Source organism: Acanthopagrus latus, chromosome 5 (genome assembly GCF_904848185.1).
Source record: "Acanthopagrus latus isolate v.2019 chromosome 5, fAcaLat1.1, whole genome shotgun sequence".
Classification (NCBI taxonomy): domain Eukaryota; kingdom Metazoa; phylum Chordata; class Actinopteri; order Spariformes; family Sparidae; genus Acanthopagrus; species Acanthopagrus latus.
The window spans coordinates 271,622-293,568 of record NC_051043.1 but is presented as its reverse complement, the minus strand read 5'-3'; the positions used below and the strand labels follow the sequence as shown (position 1 = coordinate 293,568).

The 21,947-nt window shown below is 39.5% G+C and overlaps 1 protein-coding gene across 3 annotated transcripts in view; it reads right to left on the bottom strand.

Annotated features, from left to right (window-relative positions):
- Positions 1–8,025: 8,025 nt before the first annotated feature.
- Positions 8,026–21,947, bottom strand: part of golph3 (golgi phosphoprotein 3) — a 34,323-nt gene continuing 20,401 nt past the window's right edge. Inside the window, exons 2-5 of one of the 3 annotated variants that reach the window (XM_037096914.1) lie at positions 18,494–18,939; positions 15,429–15,560; positions 14,123–14,237; positions 8,026–11,272 (exon numbers count right to left, since the gene is read on the bottom strand). In XM_037096914.1, coding sequence (XP_036952809.1) covers positions 10,848–11,272; positions 14,123–14,237; positions 15,429–15,560; positions 18,494–18,541 — 720 coding nt within the window. In that variant the 5' untranslated portion in view covers positions 18,542–18,939 and the 3' untranslated portion in view covers positions 8,026–10,847. The remainder of the gene's footprint in view (positions 11,273–14,122; positions 14,238–15,428; positions 15,561–18,493; positions 18,940–21,947) is intronic. The other 2 variants (XM_037096913.1, XM_037096912.1) reach the window with 2 other exon arrangements.

Sequence of the window (21,947 nt, the reverse complement as noted above, 5' to 3'; positions counted from 1 at the left end):
CTGAACTGCCTCAGGATGAAAATTGTCACACTCATCAGTAACTAAGTTGTTACACTGAATGGTATCAGGAAAAAAATTATCACATTGAACTGCATCAGGGTAAAAAAATTGTCAGACTGAATGGCATCAGAAACTAAGTTGTCTAACTGAACGGCATCAGGAATAAATTGTCAGACTGATCATGGAAAAAAAAATGTCACACTGAACGGCATCCCCACAAAAGTTCTCACACTCTCACACTGAACGGAATCAGTACAAAAGTCGTCACACTGAACGGCATCAGGACAAAAGTCGTCACACTGAACAGAATCAGGACAAACGTCATCACACTGAACGGTATCGAGAAAAATCAGTTTCATACAGAGGTCGTGTAGTACGGTGGCAAATGCTCAGCAACGGCCAAATGTTGCAAATAGGCCTACATAAACCATGCAGAACCACCGATACACAAAACACATGCAACAACAAAATGCTTCATCGAGTTAACAAAACGGAAGTGTCAACACAACGGAAGTATTAATCTTTTTGACCTGTTCTTGTTACATTATTTTAATACCAAATATTTAAACCACGTAGCTTTTTATGTCGCATCTCTAAAAGTTTTACTCCACTCTCGTCAGGTACGATGTACAGACTGTAACACCCGCCAATGTAATAATGTCCACAAATGTAATACATTTTCAACAGACGTAATAGCCGCTCCCTACTACAAAACATGCTATTTCCCGCAAATGTAATAACTATTACGTTTGCATGGATTTATTACGTTTGTTGGGAAGTGAAAATCTTTATTGTAATAACTTCCCACAAATGTAATAATGCAATGATTGTGGTTGTTGTTTGTTTGTTAACACCTACTAATACTGACCGTGGGTGCAAAATCCAGCTGCTGACTCTCTGCTCCACTCACACAATGGGAGCCCCCCCCCCCCATTTTTTTTTATTGTTTAATTTATATTAGGACTTTGTCTTTTGTGAATTTATACATCCTATATATTACAGAAACTTTTGGAAAAGTCGTGTAACAGCAGTATTGCATTTTTTAATTTAACAAAGATAGGTCAATATATATATATATATATATATATATATATATATATATATATATATATATATATATATATATAGACCTAGTTTGGCCATAAGCATTTACATTTACAACTCCGCATTTATTGTGCTTCTTTGCGAATTTACGCGCAAGTTAATTAATCTATAGTTGTATCATAAAGCCTGGTTGGCACCATGTGCAAACATAAACGGGAGTTCCCCCTCCGTGAAACAGCGAGCGGAGCTGTTCGGTACTGAAGTGATGCGACTCTGACTGTGTACCAGGGAAAGCCGAGGAAGAATGTCTGCATCCTGAGCACCTGCACACATGTGTGGACACCTTTAGTGGGGCCGTGTAACGCCCGCCAATATAATAATGCCCGCAAACGTAATAAACCACAAAGGTAATAAAAATCTGCAGCATTTAATGTAATAATCCCACAAATGCAATACATTTTCCACAAATATAATAGCCGCTGCCTACTAGAAACGTAACACGCGATTTCCCACAAATGTAATAACTATTATTTGCAGGGATTTGTTACATTTGCGGGGACGTGAAAATCTTTATTGTAATAACTTCCCACAGATGTAGGCTAATAAGACAATAAATAATGGTCGTTGTGGTGGTTTTCTGGCATATAAATAACTAGTTTAAACAGATTTAGTTCTTTCCATAAGGAAAATGCTTCTTGTTAATGAGGATTGTCTCATCAAAATGAGTCGGAAGCAGCAGCAGCCCGTTCGTAGACGTGGTCTGAAATGAAGAAAAATAATTTGGGGCCGTTTTGGGGTTTTATGTGTTTCAGAATTAATACAATCTCAGCTTTAGGTCCTAGTCAACATTCAAATGATAAGCTGTAGTTTAGTAAAGTTAGGTCGGAGGCGTTTTCCCTCAAACACCTGTTAATTGACAGACTGAATAGAGGTTGTTGACAGAGGAGACAGATTGTGGTTGACAGAGGGAGACAACTAGCTTGAAAAAAAAAAATAATTTCAGTGAGGAAAACATCGCTGGACATTTAAATTTAAATTTCCATTGGCAATACCATATCTATCTGAAGAAATCTGGATGCATTGCTCCTTTGTAAACCCAACACCTATCAGTCTATGGGCAAGAATCTAAAAGGTTCAAAGGTTCGTTATTGGCATGAATGCCACAACAATAATATTTCTAAAGCACCAAGAACCACGAGTACCTAGCACAGTATTGCTACTTGTGTGCTGTTTGAAGGATGGAAATCAGCACCAGCCACTGTGGCAGGTTAGTTCCAGTCAGATCTGATCCAATTAATCTTAATGATCTATAGTTAAGGCTTAACAGCGCGCTTTCAAGGACCCTAGAGTTAGATCTGGTCAAATTATATGTTTCTGATTGGACCAAAGTGTCAGTTGGACTTCAGAGGGGCTGGAATTCAAACACTACTAGAACGGCCGTGTCATGATATTTAAAAAAAACAAAAAAACAAGAAACAAATAACACCAAAATGTAAATTTTCACAAAATAAATTATACATTTATCAATATTCATATAATCACATATATACATTGTATATTTACACAAGAATACAATAGAGAAAAAATCAGAACACGAAAAATAATAATTAAAAGAAACGTATTTGATTATGAGACAATTAATTTTAATACTTAATATTTTATATTGAAAAAAATAATAATCGAAAAAGCTGGAAATGAACTGCTCTAATAAAAATCATAATAATAATAAGGTCGCTGGTTCAAATCCCGGATCCAGGCAGGGCTGACCTGCATGTCGAAGTGTCCTTGAGTGAGATACTGAACTGGGGAACACATTGCTCATAAGTGAGGGCCCTGCAATGAGCTGGCGACTTGTCCAGGGAGTACCCTGCCCTCGCCCTGAGACAAGGCTGGGATTGGCTCCAGCAGCAACACCCCCTGACCCCATGGAAAGGGATAAGCAGTTACGGACAATGACATGACATGACATAATAGCATTAATAATAATACCAGTAACAACAAGAATAATATAATTATAATATAATGACATAATGATAATATGATAATACGAATATTATATGTATATATGTGTATAAATGTATGTATATACATATACATATATATATATATATATATATATATATATATATATATATATATATATATATATATATATATATATATATATATATATAGGTTTGTTATTCAAACGTCAGACAGACCCAGAAAACATTCAGGTGTGTTCAGGTCTGTATTTAAAGCATTGCATACATACATACATACATACAGTATATATGTATGTATGTATGCAATGCTTTAAATACAGACCTGAACACACCTGAATGTTTTCTGGGTCTGTCTGACGTTTGAATAACAAACCTCATGAAAATAGCTTGACAACTGAGCGATGTATTGTCACTTTTATTGTGTAGAGACACCATTCGTCCATAGATGTAATGCAATGTAGGAGTGAATGGGCCTGTTCCAAGGCGGTCGTCCTGTAGGCACGCCACTCTAGTGGGCAGCAGTCAATGCAACGTCTATGTATATATGTCTATGGTTCTGCCCGGTATACAGGGAGACATGAAAAGTGTGGGTTTTCTGAATAAAAGGCACTAACGTTTGCATTTAACTGATTTTGATTGATTTACATTAAAGTGCTAATAATGACAATCATTCAGACAGTGAAGTGATATACTCCATGACAGAAAATGATACGCTTATTTTATTAAATACAATAACATTTCATGTTAAAGGGAAAAAAAAAAGATTACGTTATTTGTCCCCAGGGAAATTAAGGCATAAAGGCTGCCACATGACTTGGTGCAGTAACATGTTTACAAGACCATACAGTGTTACAGCCCCTCAAGCAGCCTACGAGGTATGTTTGATTGTAGTCCATGTTCATTTGGTAAAAGGGTCCAATACTTATAATAAGTTTAATATTATAGTTGCGATTTGACTTGATGTATTTTCAGTGTGTGTATGCACATAATCTTTAAGTGCAGAAAACGTTTTCTAAGTGAACTGTCAACTTAAAGGAAAGCTTTGCTGTGAAACATGTATGCTAGCTTATATTGTGTGAAAACTGTATGACTGTGGTAAGCAGCGCCGATTGTAAAGTTGCACGTGCTAAAATAAACAACAACTTTGTCACATTTAACAAAAAAACATGTATAAGAAACACATGAATTTTTGAATGTTACTTTTGACCAGATTTACAGCAACAGTTGAGAACTTTGTGATATTTGTGTTAAACACAATCTAAATCTAAATGTTAAATATAAATATAAATATAAATGTTAGACCTAATGTTAAATATAAATACTCAATTTAAATCTAAATGTTGAATATAAATCAAAATATTAAATGCTAAACCTAAATGTTAAATTTAAATCTAAATGTCATGAGTGAAACTAAATATTAAAGTATCATGTAAATATACACTGTCTATCTCTGAAAGTACCAAAATAAAAGTAAAAATTCACGTTTTTTGTAGGGTTTTTTTTTTTTTTTTTTTGCTAAATGTGGCAAAAAGTTGCTGTTTTTTTTAGCATGTGCAGCTTTAAAATTGGCGCCCCATAATGTGGGACATTAATCGGGAGCACAAGACATTCACAAATGCATTTCTTTTATTGCATATATTTATTATTTTTCTCTCTTTAACCCAGTTCTCACAGGTTGGTTTGGATGCATTAAACCCCATTTTTTAGCCATGACCTATGCTGGAAGGTGCTACAGGACATATGATTAGGGCCTGAGCAGGTCTTGACCTGCGAAGTCCCTATTGTTTTTGTAGTGACGATTTTTTGTCCGGGCTGCACAGTGGCCCAGTGGCTAGCACTGCTGCCTCACAGCTAGAAGATCGCCGGTTCGCGTCCCGCGTTGGGACGCCTGGGATCTTTCTGTGTGGAGTTTGTATGTTCTCCCTGTGCAAGCGTGGGTTTTCACCGGGTACTCCGGCTTCCTCCCACAGTCCAAAAACATACTGAGGTTAATTGATCATTCTAAATTGTCCGTAGGTGTGAATGAGAGTGTGTGAGAGTGTTTGTCTCTATGTGTGGCCCTGCGATGGACTGGCGACCTGTCCAGGGTGTCCCCTGCCTTCGCCCTAAGTCAGCTGGGATAGGCTCCAGCCCCCCTGCGACCCTGCAGAGGATTAAGCGGCGTACATAGAATATGTACAGATGATGGATGGATGGATTTTTTGTCCCAAATGATCGTGTTTTTCACTGCCTGAACATACCCCAAAGCTCACCAAAACCTGCCGAAAAATGTCATAATTTATTGTCGTCCTCAATTTCTACCACTAGGTAGCACTATAATCCAGGAAAGTGTGTTTTGGCTTGTAACTCTCATATACTTTGTCACACATTCAAAAACGTCATGCCCTTTGTCACACCCATTTCCACCTACTGTTTTTTTTCCACAGTTTTGCAAAATGTCACCTTTTTCAAACTTCTTCCAGGCGATTTCAGTGTTTGCACCAAACTTTGCACACAGCATCTGAGGACTCTCCTGGCAAAAACGTTTATGTTACTCAAAACACAAAGTCTTGCATATCTTGACATTGGTCTGTCTGAATGACATGAAACTCAGGTGGCTACTTCCCCATGAGCCACTAAAGCAAAATTTCGCTCTTTAAATTGAAGTACTTTATATCTCAACATTGGTCGGTCGGATTAAGACAAAACTTAGTACAATTTTTTCCCAATGCCCTCCTGAGGACAGCTGACAAAATTGTTACCAATCTGCCTCTAGGTGGCACTCTGGTGGCAGTCTTATTATATATTTGGCACTGTGCCCACACCATAACTATTTTGTCAATGAAATTCATAGGTGTGTTATAGACTGGCCCCTGTAACTCATACACCAAAAATGACCAGCCAGTGGTGCCAAATAACTCCCACATAATATGGCTGAGAGACGTTATATCTACGTGTTCCCTAAATTCAGCTGAATTGTGTGATGTAGGCCATGCCAACTTTCGTGGCAAATTTCCATTTGCAAAATCACCACAAAGGAAAAACGTACTTTTTCCAACTCCGCCTTGGCAATTTGACCAATTTGCACCAGATTTTGCAAGTAGCATCTGTGGAAGAAAACTTATCAAAAGCTTTCACCTATGTCACACCTGATGACCATGGTGGTGCAGTCCATTTTGATGCTTCACGATAAAACCAAATCAACCAGAGCAAGTCATTATAACATCCACATACACACATTTGCCATCTAGTCCACATTGCTCAAACACATACAAGGTATTGCCCTGAGTACATACTACGGGGAACATGCCAACGGCAACATGCCCTGCCGCACGTGGACTGCCAGGGCCCGTTCTTCGCTGCTTGCAGCTTTAAATTCATTTGTTTTGTTAGCCCCCAGGTCTATTTCTTGAAAGTGAATTTACTACATTTGGTGCCACCTGGAATGGGAAACCTTCAGTAGGCTGGACAGTCAGCAGCACAAATGCTTCATCAGGACATGTCCACCGCCTAGCTGCAGCTGGTAATCTGAGCTGTGAACATTAATTATTGTTCTCCAACGCTTGCTAACCTCTAGATTATTCAGCATAATGACTTCAATAATTAGGAGCAAAATGCAGAAAGTATTTACTGTTGAAAGTGTGTGTGTGCTACTCAGTGTGCAATGATGCTGACTGAAATTAATGGATCAGTTATAAAATAATTTCTTCTCTCTTTCCTCTGATGGCATCCATCCATGCAGATAGTATTGGTTGATTTTTTTAACAACTCGTGCACATTCAGGTTGTGCTGCTAACAGCACTGAAGAATGACTTTAATATTTACTGTACTTGTCTGTTGACACTGAACAAATGTCAGAACTGTTTGGAATGGTCAGGTTTGCTTTGTTGTAGTCTATAGTGTAGTTACCCAAACCAGTTGTACAACCTTTGGCCAAATGTATAAGCAATGCCTATACAAGAAGTGCACTTTTGCCACTTTCCATACAGATTTCCAGATGTGTATAACTCCACAGTGGGTGAGACTGGGTGTACAGGTACACATCTTTAACACAAACATACAAAGCAGTGTTTTCAGTTTGATTAGTATGATGTTACAAGTTGACAACAAAGGATTCAAAGAGTTTAAATCTGGGTGACATTTTATTCAAAAAACCTTCACTATGATTACACAGTGATTTTTTTCTGTCGACATTTGCCAGTATTAAATTTATGTTCATAATCTTTATGTAAGTAAAGATGTCCATCATAGGTGTCGCGCTTTCTTTATATAACTACAGATTATTGTCCTGTGTAAATGGGGAGTAAGAATAACTCAGGTGTGATCAGGTCCTTTTAAACAGCACTATATACTACAAGGGCTGTGGGGCTTGCCAAATGACACAATATGTGCTTTGGCAAGAGTGAGTTTAACGGACCGTCACTGTGCAAAGATGTGCTTCTTGGCCTCTTGCTTGAAATCAGACCATTTTTTAAATCCTGGAGATAGTGTGGTGGTGGCTTGTGCACGTGCATATGATTTCAGCATGAGGTCGGAGTATGTATAAGGAACAATCTGATGAAAAGACTGCATATGCATGTTTCCTGTTTTATATGTACACAGATTTCTACACCTGAATATAAAGAGTTTTATTCATTTGGCCCTTGGTGTATATACCTAAAATGACTTGTCAAAAACCCAAGCTCCATTTAACACAGGGGAATTAATGTTTCTATAATGTCCATATTCACTGGGATTCAATACATTACACAAAAGCAAAATCACAACTTATAGAAAGGGTCACCTTATTCTCAGTAGACTACAGCCTAGTTAATTTATAACCTCAATCAAACTTATGTGTCCAGGTGGTAAAAAAGGTTGCTATTGAAGCTCAGTAAACACTTTACACAACTGCTATGGTCTATGACCTCTCATGGGAAAAAGAAACTGTCACCAAAATTTAAATGTAAAACATTCAAATCAGTTGTATGATTAGGCACTTACAAGCTCTTGGTTTATTTTCCAGGGTCAAGGAAAGTACACAGACTAGAGGTCCCTTTATTTAGACAACATAATCTCTCATGTTCACGCCACAGTTTGAGGTGAAATCCCCTTGGTCACCTCCTCTCCTTTCCAATCATCACAGACTAATTACTCTCAGTCCTTTGCTACATACTGTATCATAAGTAGGCTTTCTGGAACAAAGCAATGTCTTTCACAAAATTCATGAGGTTGAATAACAAAATGTGTTATAACAGAAGAAAAATTGTTTAAAAAGTTTAACATGACTTGGCCAGAAGGGATAGACTGTCGGCTGGCTCAGTGGCTCAGTCAAAGCGCTGTCATACATATATCCTCTGTTAACCAAACAGGCAGCTGGGGGTCTTTCTTGTGTCAAGTTTTTATTTTCCCACGAGCCTGCAAGGATTTTATCACACAGTCCACACACTTGCAGTTAAGGTGAACTGGAAACTCGGAATTGCCAGCAGCATACTGGCAACATGTGGTTGAAGGTTGAGTAGTTGTGTAAAAAAAAGAACAGTCAAACAAATGAGAAAATGACATGAAGGGTACTTCATTCATGAACAGGCTTTGTTGAACATTTTAGAACACAATGTCCAGTGTTTTTTAAGACTGCAGCTGAAACATGATAACTATCAGCTTTGACAGTGCTGGAAAATTATTCCTGATCCTAGTGGTATAAATCTGGAATATGAGCCCATCTTTTCATTCTGCTAACGCTTTGGGGAGCTCGTTAGATCCATCAGATTATTTTTTTCTTGTCAATACAATGGATCCATTTTGAGAGCACGCACAAGAAACTGCAAAATATGGCTGTCGGCACATGCATTTGCTGCATGTTCGCATGGAAAGATCAATATCTTAAGTTATTGTAGATTTTAAATATGAATCCACTACAGTGGAACAAGTCAGGATAGCCTCATGATTTTCGGTTACTGTATGTTTAAATATAGACAATATATCTAATTAAATATGGTTTTCTTGCATGTTTGAAGGCGCTTTGGGGGCATTTTATGTCAGATTCAGTCTTAAATTGACTTTAAACAACCCAGATCTCTCCATTCACTGGGAAAGAGTTCACATAATTTTATTACACTAAATGGCTTGACTAAATGACAAAAAGGTCTTTGATTTTTTTTAAATCAAAACCAGGTAGCAGACGGGTTTAAAGCTCAGAATACAATCAAAAATGCACTGATTGTGCATTGGGCTGCATGGAAAACTTCAATTGTGATTATATTTAAATTCACGAGAAAACTGGCTAGTCAAATTTTACAAACATAGCTGGCACTGACTAGGTGTACTTTCCTGAGTTTCTTCCCACCACTTATAGATTTCAGTCTGATCTGTAACAGGTGTTACAGCATAAATTCTGATACAGCCTAATTTACACATTTTTCAGGAGCCATCTGAGTTATCAAGGGAATACAAGAAAAATTGGAAATCACAAGACTAAACCCAGACTGATATGTTTGCACTCAACTGTTACCATTCAGATATTACAGACTGGAATCCTGAATTTAAGCCGGTTTATATTAGACATGCACAAATGTTGGCAGTGCATCTGAACGAAAGAAAAAAAAAAAAAGTACTCATCCAAAATGTATATTTCATAACAAATAACAAATCCACTGGTCAGATGATATCTAACACAGTATGACCTTTCTTCACTCATTTCTGAAAGGCTCATTAATATGTAGCATGTTCAGTGGGTCTGAGGTGTAAGTTACTGATGAGGAAAGTCATACAAGTCAGCACTATTTTCCAGGGGCTGTATATAAGCTTCAATGCATGTCAAAACCTATTGTCCTGTTGACAAATGAATTCCACACAACTTTAGGCCAGAAGAGTTGGGATGTCGGGCTGCAAGGTGGCTCAGTATTTAGCGCCTTCAACTCAGTCAGGAAATCCTCAGTTGGAATCCAGCAGGCAGTCGGACGCCTTTCTGTGTGGAGTTTGCATTTTCTCCAAGGGCCTGCAAGGGGTTTCCCCCACAATCCAAAGACATGCAGGTCGAGGGAATAGGAAAGTGTAACTTATCTGCAGGTATGAATGGAGTGTTCCCCTGGCCCTGGCCAGTGTGAGCTGAAACAGTCTCCAGCACCCTGTGTCCCTGCACAGGAGCTGGTATACTGATAATAGATGAAGGTGTGTTAAGAGGCGACAACTTTGGAAATGAGTTCTTAGTGTTGACAGCATTCAGTACTAGGTTGTGGACTTTCTGATCTGACCACATTTCTTGTCTTTCAGTAGGAGATATGAAAGGGAAAGAATGTCATAACACAAAAATACATCATAGCCATACACTTCAACCACATGTCTTAGAAGATCCATCCATTTAAGGACTTGGGCCGAAATGACCAAATAACCCTTTACGACACTGCCTTGTCTTTGTTGATGTACATCATCATTGGTTGTTGTCTACTCTGGTGTATGAGGATGGCACCTTGAGTAACCTGTGCCATACCGTGCCTCCATTTTGGTAGAAGCAGTTTCAAAGACATACCCAATACAAAATAAAGAGGATACAAATTAAACTCTTGATTTCTTGCCTCATCCATATCGTCATTAACCACGTCATTCAAAGTTCCATGAGAGTTAAGTAAACAGATGAATAACACATGGGGGGAAGCAGGGCCACAAAGGAACACTTATCTGCATGTAAAGAAAATGAGGACGAGAGAGGAGGAAAAAAAAGTCAGCCCATTCTACAAGTCCAGGCAGGGCAAACCTGTATTTCAGTCAAGTCTCCATGTTGGGGTCAGTACTCTGATTCCTACCTCAACGTACAATGCCACTTGAATGCCACAATTGCTTTCTGCACTCTTTATGGTCTTCTCATTTGGTGAAAGCGGCAACCACAGCCCATAACAGCTCGTTGGTATTAGCCTTCATGCTCTCCCCCTCGGGCTCCAGTTCCAGCAGCTGCCGCACCCGCTTCATAGCCAGGTCATATTGGTCATCTAGCAGTGGGGCAAAGGCATTTTCCAGGACATCGGAGGAATGGGCTAAGAAGATGAGTGCAAGCAGGCGCTTGTCCATTCGATGAGGGTCATTTACCCACTTGTCCAGTACGGCCTCCTGGACCTTCTTGATAAGGCGCTGCTTGATGTTGTTGTTTGTCAGAGGATGTGTGGTCATATCAAACAGCAGAAAGTTCTGCTTCTCAGTGGTGAGGACGCCTTTTTCAACCAGGTTTTTTGCCAGCCGTTCACGGACGTTCCGCAGTTGATAATGAAGCTTCAGGGGGTTCCACGTCTCTCCTAAACACAAGGCAGTAAAACGAAAGACAATTAATGTCGTCACAGGAAAGAGACATGCTCATCTACATCTATAACAACAGGAAGAACCATGCCAGTACCATCTAAGACACTTAACACACTAGCTGTAGGACGGGATGTAAATGGCCCTACAGAGGGTATCCATTGGCATAATTCTATCTAGTGAGAAAATCTAGCGACAAAGTTGCCAAGTTGGCAACACTGGCGACTGTTCTTTGGATCAACCTGTTTGGCCAAGGCCCGCCCCCACCGCAAAAACATTGATTGAGTGGAATTTGCGCCTCTTTCAGATCCAGAGAACTGTATGTTAGATCTCTGGGCAACCCCCGTTTTTTTTTTTTTTTTTTTTGCAGTCACGCAGGTAGGCCGGAGATCCGGCACAGTGCCAGAATGCAATCAGCCCTGGGTTTTGTAGTAAAGCAAAAATAATCAACCATACAAAGTCTTCTGGCATTGTCACAGAGGTTCCACCTCTTTATGTTTCATTCAAACATCATACAGCATTAGTGACCAACATAAAACAAAGACTGATATTGCTTTTTCATGTGCAAAAAACTGCATCTCAGACAGGGCTACTGTGTCTAATCTTGCCTCAGTCTATTTGACTATACAGGACCAGTCATTAATCTTCAGGTTTTCTTCATATCCAATAGAAATGAAAAACTAGAAAGCACAAAACGGATTTCAGAATCTGGTTGAATTCATAGCATACCCAAACTCTTGTTTTGGTCTCAAAGAGATATAATGTATAGTAATATTACTGCTACAGTAGTATTTGTGACTCTGAGAAAACCAAAAACAATCCAGCTGCCTGAAGCAGCAGCCCTTACTAAAATACCACTTGGGAGGTTGCTGCTTAAAGCACGAGGAACCTTCAGTTTTTTGGCCCCTTTTGACAAAATCATCATTACAGTGCCTGCTGTTGTTAAGATCTTTGTTAGCATGTGCATTTGTTTGAAGCAAGTGCCAGAGTAGGTCTGACTTACCAGATGTAGACTGTTGGTATAGGGCCTGTCATTAGTTGCCTTTCTTTTGCCACCTCTGTGTACGGTTTGCAAAATCCCCTTTGCATGTGTGAAACAACAATGACAACCTCCAAGTTTAGCCAACACGCCAAAAATTACAAGTTACTTTAACACCAACCTGTTTTCTACACAAACCATAACCTTTTCATTTGGGGGGGGCATTTCAGTGGCAAGGTTCGTCCATCCCTTTATGACCACAGTGTACCCATCTACTGATGGCTACTTCCAGTAGGATAATGCACCATGTAACAAAGCTCAAATCACCTCAAACTGGTTTCTTGAACATGAAAATGAGTTCACTGAACTTCAGTGGCCTCCAAAGTCACCAGATCTCAATCCAATAGAGCACCTTTGGGAAGTGGTGGAATGGGAAATTCACATAATGGATGTGCAGCCAACAAATCTGTAGCAACTGCATGATACTATCATGTCGATATGGATCAAAATCTCAAAGGAATTTTTCCAACACCTTGTTGAAAGTATGCCACGAGAATTAAGGCAGTTCTGAAGGTAAAATAGGGACTAACATGGTACTAGCATGTTGTACCTAATAAAGTGGCCACTGAATGTATTACGGTGAGCCTACAAAACACTGTCACTCCAGTGTTTCCCCGATGCACAAATACGCACCCCCACTGCTAAAATTTGCTGCTGGAGAGGGGTGGGGAGGGCTGTGTTTTATCTTTATCATTAGATCATTTTGCAGTATGGACACTTCTTATCTTGATCAATACACACAAAGTGAGTAAAGCACACAAGTGGAACAAGAGAGGGCTCTTTGTAACTTTCAAAACTAACTTTATTTTGGAGTGTCACACACTTCTCTGTAAACAGAAACAAAGAGGACTCCATCTTGTAATTTAAGAAACTAAAGTTGTATTTTTCATACCTAGACCAATTCACACACACAAGTAAAGCACACAAATTAGGAAATTCTTTGTTTACCGGAATATGTCAGCTCAATAATTATAACAGCAAGCATCAGATAGATGTCAACATTGAAGCAAGCAATGCTGAACATGGAATCATATTTATCATTCTAGCAGAATCATAGGGGTCACACACGAGCCCCATCCTGAGAAAAATATACTGTATTTACTGATGTTCATATGTTACATGTCGCCACCAGGTTGAAGACACCAGATTCGTGTCTGCTCCATCACAGCTCCACCACAGCAGCAGAGCTGATAAGTTTTTAATCTAGTCTATATGTTAACACTAGGTCTGCTGCCATGTGCATCTGATCTGTCGCAGCTCCAGCAGTCCGGAGCTCTCCGGGGGGGGGGGTTAAGCAGAACTTTTGGCAGATGCTGGAGCTACAATGTAATAATTCAGCACAGAACAGGAAGTCACATACCAGAACAACAACAACAACATCTGGTTCATTTTCAAAATAAAAACACTCCGTGTTGACGCCAAAAAAAAATAAAAAAAATAAAAAATCTTCTAATCCTTCCATCGGGATGACTTGGTGATGTTGTGTGTCTAACACATACCTATAACTGCGGTCATGATTATGTAATTATCGAGGGAACACCACGGTCTTAGCCATGTGGTAGTGATGCGCTGTGCCAGACTCAAAACGCAACCAGTGGGGGTTGCTGGATGGCGCAGCAAAACTGGACAGGAGCCGGAACGCAGTGGACATACATCCAGTGGAATCGCAAAGTGAGACTTCTCGGCTAGGAGATTGCCATCCAAGCAACAGTGAGAAGCAGGTAAGGATTTTTGTTTACTACCTGAGCAAGACCCTCATCACCCCCTGTACACATACACAATTGTGGGTCAATGAAGTGGCTGAACTTACCACTGAGAAGCTCAATCCAGCTCTGCACAGTCTCTGGTGGTTGGGTGTCTTTGATGTGTTTTAGGGCTTCATCCAGAAGCACGTCACCTGTTGGGGCATCTGACTTACAAATCACCTGCAAATTTAATTTAGAATGACAGCAGCCGGTTACAAGCTGTAGTTACCAGAGGACAGTCACTGAAATAAATACCGAAATGACCAATCATCAAGACTCTGCTCACATCACTGATGGTCATTTACTGTTACATCAAACACTGAAAGTGCTGACAGTTAATTTGGATATTGTGTGTTTTGGAGTTCACTCACCAAATTTCAAGTATAACTTTAATTATAGATGGTGAACTTCTCAATCCTTTTCTTGGTTAATTGTTATAAACAGGATTTCTGCAGGTTTGAATGAGTCAAATTTAAGACTTTTTAAGACCATTTTGAACAAAATTTAAGACATTAAGTACGAAAAAGTAAGGAAAAGTGTTGTCCCAGAATTACTTTCAAAAATAACCAACTTTTTACATCCAAATCTGTTGCCAGCAATGATGTTCAAAATCCAAAGCAGCTCCACTTTCAACGTCAGAGTTGAGCTGAAGATGGTTTGAATGTTACTTGACTGTGAAACAGCAGTGGCGGCGCAGAGTTCGGGTCGAGCAGAACTAGTGTGACCTCGCTGGAGACTTTTAGAAGCTAACTGGTGTTTTTTCCGATTGTATGTGCAGCACCTGCGCTTTCACAACCCTGCAGGGTCTACACTGCACTTCAAATTTATTATTAGGTACAGCTTTTAACCAACTGAATTCTGGTTGTTCAAGACAACGCAGAATTTTCGCAGAATCCAATCTTTAAATGTTTTGTTTTATCAAACACTGTTCAAAACCAATATAGGTAACAATAACTTAGAAGAGAGAAAAGGGGAACATCCTCATATTGTAGAAGCTACAACATGAGGTTGCAGGGCTTTTGGATGCTAGATTTAAATAGAAAATTTAATTTTGTATTGAACAGTGAACATTATGAGAATAAACATAAAACTACTTTATCCCAAAACCAATGCCCACATTCACTTATATTCACTTATACTTCACTTGTAATAATGAATGACCATTTTAAGAGTTTACGTGTCTAAAGGTACTATAAGGTTTTTGGGAGGTGGGCCTGCCTTTAGCAAATAGCTGTGCAGTTACTTTACAAGTTGATGCCCCACCCAATATTAGTTAAAGTAATAATAATAACAGTAGTCTGACACAGTTGGAAAAAATGCTTCTCTGGACTGTTTATGTAGCAAAAGCATACAAAGAAATGTATATAATACCTTCCTGGCCAGCAGACCTTTCCTCCTCATGCCGCAAGCCTCCAGCTGCAGGCGTCCTCGCAGGGCCAGTTCAATCAGCATGCACCCTCGCAGCCCCGATGAAATGCAGTCATTCCAGAATGAGGTGTAACCCTGTATCATAGAAACACATAAGAGAATCCTAGTTTGTCAAGAAGCAAGCATTTAAAAGCAAGCAATTAAAAACAGTCTCATATACAATGTACTAAATAGGGGCCTCAGTGGGCCCAGACTGACCAATGACCACTGTCATTTACATTTTCAAATTCTTCTTTACAAAAAGACAGGAGTATTTTACAGTGACAGCTGCCTATTACTGGCTTTTTGCAGGTTAGGGTTAAGCAAGTTCAAATGATAGTCACCGAAAAACAAGATTACACATTTTTAACAAGGACCAATAAATCCATTAACAATATCTGGCAATGTTAGTCAGCTGTCCGCTGACCATCTTCATGCTCAAAGAATAAGTGCATCAGCAAGGGACTGTTAACTGTTCCATATTTTAATTGTTTCCTTTTCTTCTGACTCATGCCAAACTCTGAAGAATCCGGGCTGTCGTCCTACCTCTGCTCAGGCATCTTAAAGCTGGTAGATTATGGGGCTGCTTTGTCTACTTTATACCTCTACTTACTACATTACAGACTGCCTGGCCCAAAAAAAAAAGAAAAAAAGGGTTACACAGGCTTATATTATATCATTGGACCACCTATAGATTTGATTATTGCACGCATTCGCAGTGGAATTGTTTTGATAAGCTTCTGCAAAGTCACAAGATTTATTTCTGTCCATTGTTGCATACATTTTTCACCAAGATCTTGTATTGACAATGAGAGAGTTGGACCACTGCACAAAGCCTTCTCCAGCACAACCCAAAGATTCTCAATGGGGTTAAGGTCTGGAATCTGTGGTGGCCAATCCATGTGTGAAAATTGTGTGAAATTTTTTAAAACAACTAGTGCGTTGCCTGTAGGAAGTATGTATTCCTATAGCAAAGTGGGAGGTTAAGTAGCTTTTTCATGGATGGCCAAATGAGGCTGTTTGATGGTGGAATGTCAGGGATATTTAGGTTTGTTGTGAAATTCAATATTCCAGGGTATAATTGGCAGTCTGACTTTTTAAAAAGATTTACCATTATATTTCATGATTGGTAAATCATTTATGAAATAATTTATTGGTATCATTGTGGTCCAATCAAAGCCGACGTTGCACACACTTAAACCACACAGCAGCCATGTTGAAAATCTCTGGTCAGTCTGATCCTGATCTTCAGAGATATTTGAGGCACACACAGACAGACAGACCGACAGAGATTTCTTGCTTTTATAGAGAGATGAATCCTGGCATTGTAATCTTGGAATATCCATTGATAGAAATAAAGGTGTGGAAATGCTCTTACTTTCACTATCAAACATAGCCCTCATTTCTACTGTTGTTTTTCTACGATTTGATCTCACCAAACGTTTAAGTGATCGCCGATCACAATCAATCAGGACTTTTTTCCAACCACATTTCTTCCTCGAAGATGATGGTTCCCCTCTATCCTTCCAGTTTTTTAATAATGCATTGGACAGTTCTTATCCCAATTTTAGTATTTTCTGCAATCTCCTTAGATGGTTGTGGAAAAGATGTTAGTCTTTTCCACAACCACGGGATGTGTCATTTGACATTGTTGTTTAAGAAATGAGAAGCTACTCATTGCATCAGTTGGTGTTAAATAACTTGTTGCCAGCTTAAAAGATAATCACCCATGCAGTAACTATACAATAGGAGGCTCTTACCTATTTGCTTAGTTTAATCCAGGTGATGACTTTTTTGGCCATTCAGTGTAAAAAGACAAATACTGGATGTCACTGAAAGTATTTTATAACTTCAGTTACTAGCTACTTTGCAGATTCAGATTAATGTAAACTTACAATCAATGAATACATTTTTGTACCGTTAGATCCAACAGTATAAAAAGTTATCAGCTGAATACTTGTTGTAATATTAAAAGTGATGAACATACCGTAAATTAACAAATAATAGCTGGGTTTCAGTTAACCGCAGGGTCCCCTTTGAACGCCGGGTGCAGGTGTATATTTTGGTAAATAATGATCAGGGCGATGTGAAACAAATGTATGCCACCATGAGTGACGGCAGAGGTGAGGAGTTTGCCGCGAGTGCACTTTCAGAAGACGTACAACTATTGAATTAAAAAGGGCATGTTACCATGCCATTTTAAGAGTACACTTTTATGCAATATAATATCTGACCATTGTTCGCAATATACCACACATTGTCAAATTTAAAACATTTATCATCAACATAATGTAACAATAACATATCTTCAGTCAATTGGAAACTTAAAATAACCTGCCATCTAGTTTCTGCAGAGCTTGCAAACTGTGGCTTTTTTGTCGACAACGTGAACATTGTTAACATAACTCACTGGAAATCCAAAATACTTCAGTGCAAGAGGAGAGGGTTCAAGTTTCCGTCGATGGGTCTCCTGCTAACCCCCTTTCAGGAATAGGGCGGTGTGTGAGGTGTGTCTATGTAAGGTGCGTAAGGTGTGAGTTGGCGATCGAGAGTGAGGGAGCGTGCGTATGTGTGGACAGTGAATGAATGGGAGAGGAAGGAGAAGCGAAAGGAGTAGCAGGAGTAGCGACAGCAACAAAGTGTACAGTATAGGCTGCAGTTTGGCTGTGAATAAAGGTGACGGGTAGATACAGCAAAGCTCCCTGGTATTATTTCCTGACCAGCTAGACACGTGAAAGGAGGTTCAACCCTAACACAAACTTCGGCCCTGGAGGAAATCATCTCCCCTGTGCTTCCCGACCACAGTCCAGGAGTCGAACATGAATGGTGTAACACTATGCCATTGTTTGGCTGGCTGTAGCTAATAGCTACGGGTTTAGCTAGCAGCTAAGTTAGAGGAGGGTGATTCACAGCACTTCAACGTGTGTGTTTTTTTGCGCTTGGCAAGCTGACCAGATGTAACGTAGGGGCGTGGCAGCATCGACAAGTCCATTTTTTAATTCGAAGTCCCCGAATACCGAACAACTCACCGTTCTGCCACATTCAGAAGTATTCTGATGACACAGCCATTGTGGCATGTGTGAGGATGGGACAGGAGGCGGAGTACAGGGACCTTGCAGGAGCCTTCAGCAGCTGGTGTGATTGGAAAGGCCTCATTCTTAACATCAAGAATACCAAGGAGACGGTCATGGACTTTTGCAGGTCTAAGCCACCACTGCAGCGGGTCAACATCAGGGGCGAGGACATAAAGGTGGTGCAGTCCTACAGGTACTTGGGGGTGCACCTGCACAGCAAGCTCGTCTGGTCTGATGCGGCCTACAGGAAGGGCCAGAGCAGGCTCTTCTTCTTGAGGAAGCTCAGGTCCTTTGATGTCTGTGGGGAGATGCTGCACATGTTCTACCAGTCGGTGGTGGCAAGAAGGCTAGATAAGCTGATCCAGAAAGCAGGCTCAGTGCTGGGAAGGTGCCTAGACTCACTGGGGGTCGTGGTGGAGAGGAGGATGTGGATCAAGTTGTCTGACATCATGGACAATACCAACTTTTTATGGTGTATGTATTATGTGTACTGTGAGCTATGGGATACATAGAATTTCTCTGAGGGGATGAATAAAGTATCTATCTATCTATCTATCTATCTATCTATCTATCTATCTATCTATCTATCTATCTATCTATCTATCTATCTATCTCCTGACATATACAGTAGTGTCATGATGATGTTATTTTCAATATCTTGTCTTGGCCGACAGGAAAGTAGCCTAGACTGTGGCTATCATCTCTCTACAAAAGCAAGGAATCTCTGTCTGTCTGTGTGTGTGTGTGCCTCAGATATCTCTGCAGATCAGGATCAGACTGATCTGAGAGCTTAAACATGGCTGCTGCATGGTTCAAGGGTGTGCAACGTTGCATTTGTTTGGACTACAACGATACTGTTAATAAATTATTTGGAAAATGCTATACGAATTCCACTAGCACTGTCAACCATAGCCACCATAGTCACGTGCGCACCAGAGCCAATCACTGCAGAGCTCACTTCCATGACGTACCTTAACCTACCTATACCTTAACCTTAACCTACCTATACCTTAACCAGGTATGTCTATGGATAAAGCAGACACAATTAGGCCATGGCCACAGGTCTCAGCTGCTATACCCAAAATATGAAGTCAAAAGACTAAAAAAAAAAGATTTTTCACAATTTTTTTTCTAAAGGCATGTCTGTACGTTTTGCTTGGGACTTTTGGTTTCCAAGAGCGCCTACTGAGATTCAAAGGCTTCGAAACATAATCTTCATCTCAAATGAAAGTTAAGACCCTGGGGTTTCTTGCTTGTTTCTTGATTAGATGCTGCTCATTCTTGGATAGAATGACAGAGGCATAATCATTGAAAACAACATCTTCACCATTCCGCCTACAGGATTTTGATAAGAAAAAGCCAAAGTGAACTTGGAAAAAAGTTTTATATAAATAGTAGAAAAATAGTTGAAAAACTTAGCAATTCAAACAGAACATTCTTGCTTCTTGGGGTAGAGGGCTCTTTCTAATGTTGTGTCATGGTGAGTTTAGAAGGCCTAACCCTAGTCACAGCCGAATGTTTTCAAGACGCTAAATGACAGGGAATTATTAAAACAATGTCGGATGGACTGCAAAGGGATTTAAGTTGTGGTTGAGTTGGTGAGGAACGCAATAACGTCCCCAGCCAACCTAAACAATCCAATAATGCCAGAGATAAAATGTTTGGCAACACTCCGGTATTTAGCTACAGGGAAAATGCAGCTCTTCACACGGGACTAGTATTACCTGGGGACCTCAAGTGATTTAGAAATTATCCCACCACGTCTGTGTTTCGTGCGGCCCATTTGCACAGGATAAGCGAAATCTGTGTTTTAACTCGAATTTACTTGATTGCGGTTGACCGCGCCGGAGCCCTTGCTGGAGCAGCACAACAGTTAGATATGGATATTTTTAATATAATAACTGGTGAGCCTGTTGAAAGGTGGAAAAATGTTCCTTACCGCATGCTGCCATGCATGTAATCCATCTAATCATCTTTTGAGATTTCACTCTTCTGATGAGCCTCCTGAATTTACACCCACAATGCTGTCAAAACTTTCATTTATAATTCCCAACGCAGCCTCCATAATTCTTGACTGGGAAAAGGCAGAAAAAAAGGTGTGGAAAACACTAAAAACCTTAAGAAACAACAAAAAACGACCCCAAATAACAGAGATGCCAATTCGCACAGGACTATTATTATCACATGACTTCTGTGTTTGGCGAAATATGTTAGGTAATTTGCGGTGGAATTTTACTTTACAAATTAAGGACATGGTAGATTCACACAGGATTAAGACTCCTACATAAAAACATTTTGTCTGATTTAGGAGTACTCCTAACTTTAAGATAAAAGTCTTTGTGAAAACGGGCCCTGACACTTAGCAAACTATTAGCAAAGTTTTTACAAAGTTTTGGAGCTCCCCCTCTTAGTGAAGGGCCTTCCTATGTTGAAATCCTAACAGGTTAAGAAACAAGCGGATTTATACCTGCAGCGGCGCGATCTGGACCAGGATTTTTTTTTTTTTTTAATTTTTAAGTATGTCAAAATGAAAAAAAAAAATAACAGTACAGTCGCACGTAAGGTTGTGCTGAAAATAATGAGTTTTTAAGGTGAAATATAATGGTATGATCAAAAGTAGTCAAAAACAGCCAATAACATCCCTGACGTCCCACCTTCAAACACAAACTCATTTCGCCATCCATGAAAAAGCTACTCCTCCCACTTCTCAATAGGAATACATGCTTCTGATTCCGATTAATGTGAGCTGCATTCCACTACTTAAACAACTAGCAATGCTGCGATCATGCCGTGCTGTGCATGTTCTGTGTGAGTTTAGAAATGAAAGACCAGGCAACACCCGTTTCATCACCTCACTGGGTCAGTTTGTAGGTGAAGGGGTTGTTACTTCTTAGATGAAAATGCAAAAATGCTGGTTAGGTGTACTCAGATATACACTGTAATGACGTGTAGCCCCTATCTCTGAAGTACTGTTGTTTTTGGCAGCCTGTTTTAATTCAAGTTTTAGTCTAGTCTTTGTGTAAAACTGTCAATTCAGTTTTTATTAGTTTTAGTCATGTTTATACTCTTTTTAGTCTAGTCAAGTTTCAGTGGACTAAAAGTCTGAACATTTTAGTCTTATTTTAGTCATAATGATCCATGACTATTTTCGTCTAGTTTTTGTAAGACGAAAATTGATAACATTTTAGTCTAGTTTTAGTCAATGAAAATTGTAGTAAAGTCTCTTTTTTGTGATGCAATTTTTATCTGTGTACTTGTCTTGCATTTGCTATGTCGTACCCTTCTCCCCTCATAGGCCAGTGGTAACAGCAGTGCACACACACCTCATGTTTTATTCATTATTCTTTTTTCTATCTATTTTCGTTTTTGTTTGTATTTTTTATGTGTTCTTTGTTTTGTTTTCACATAC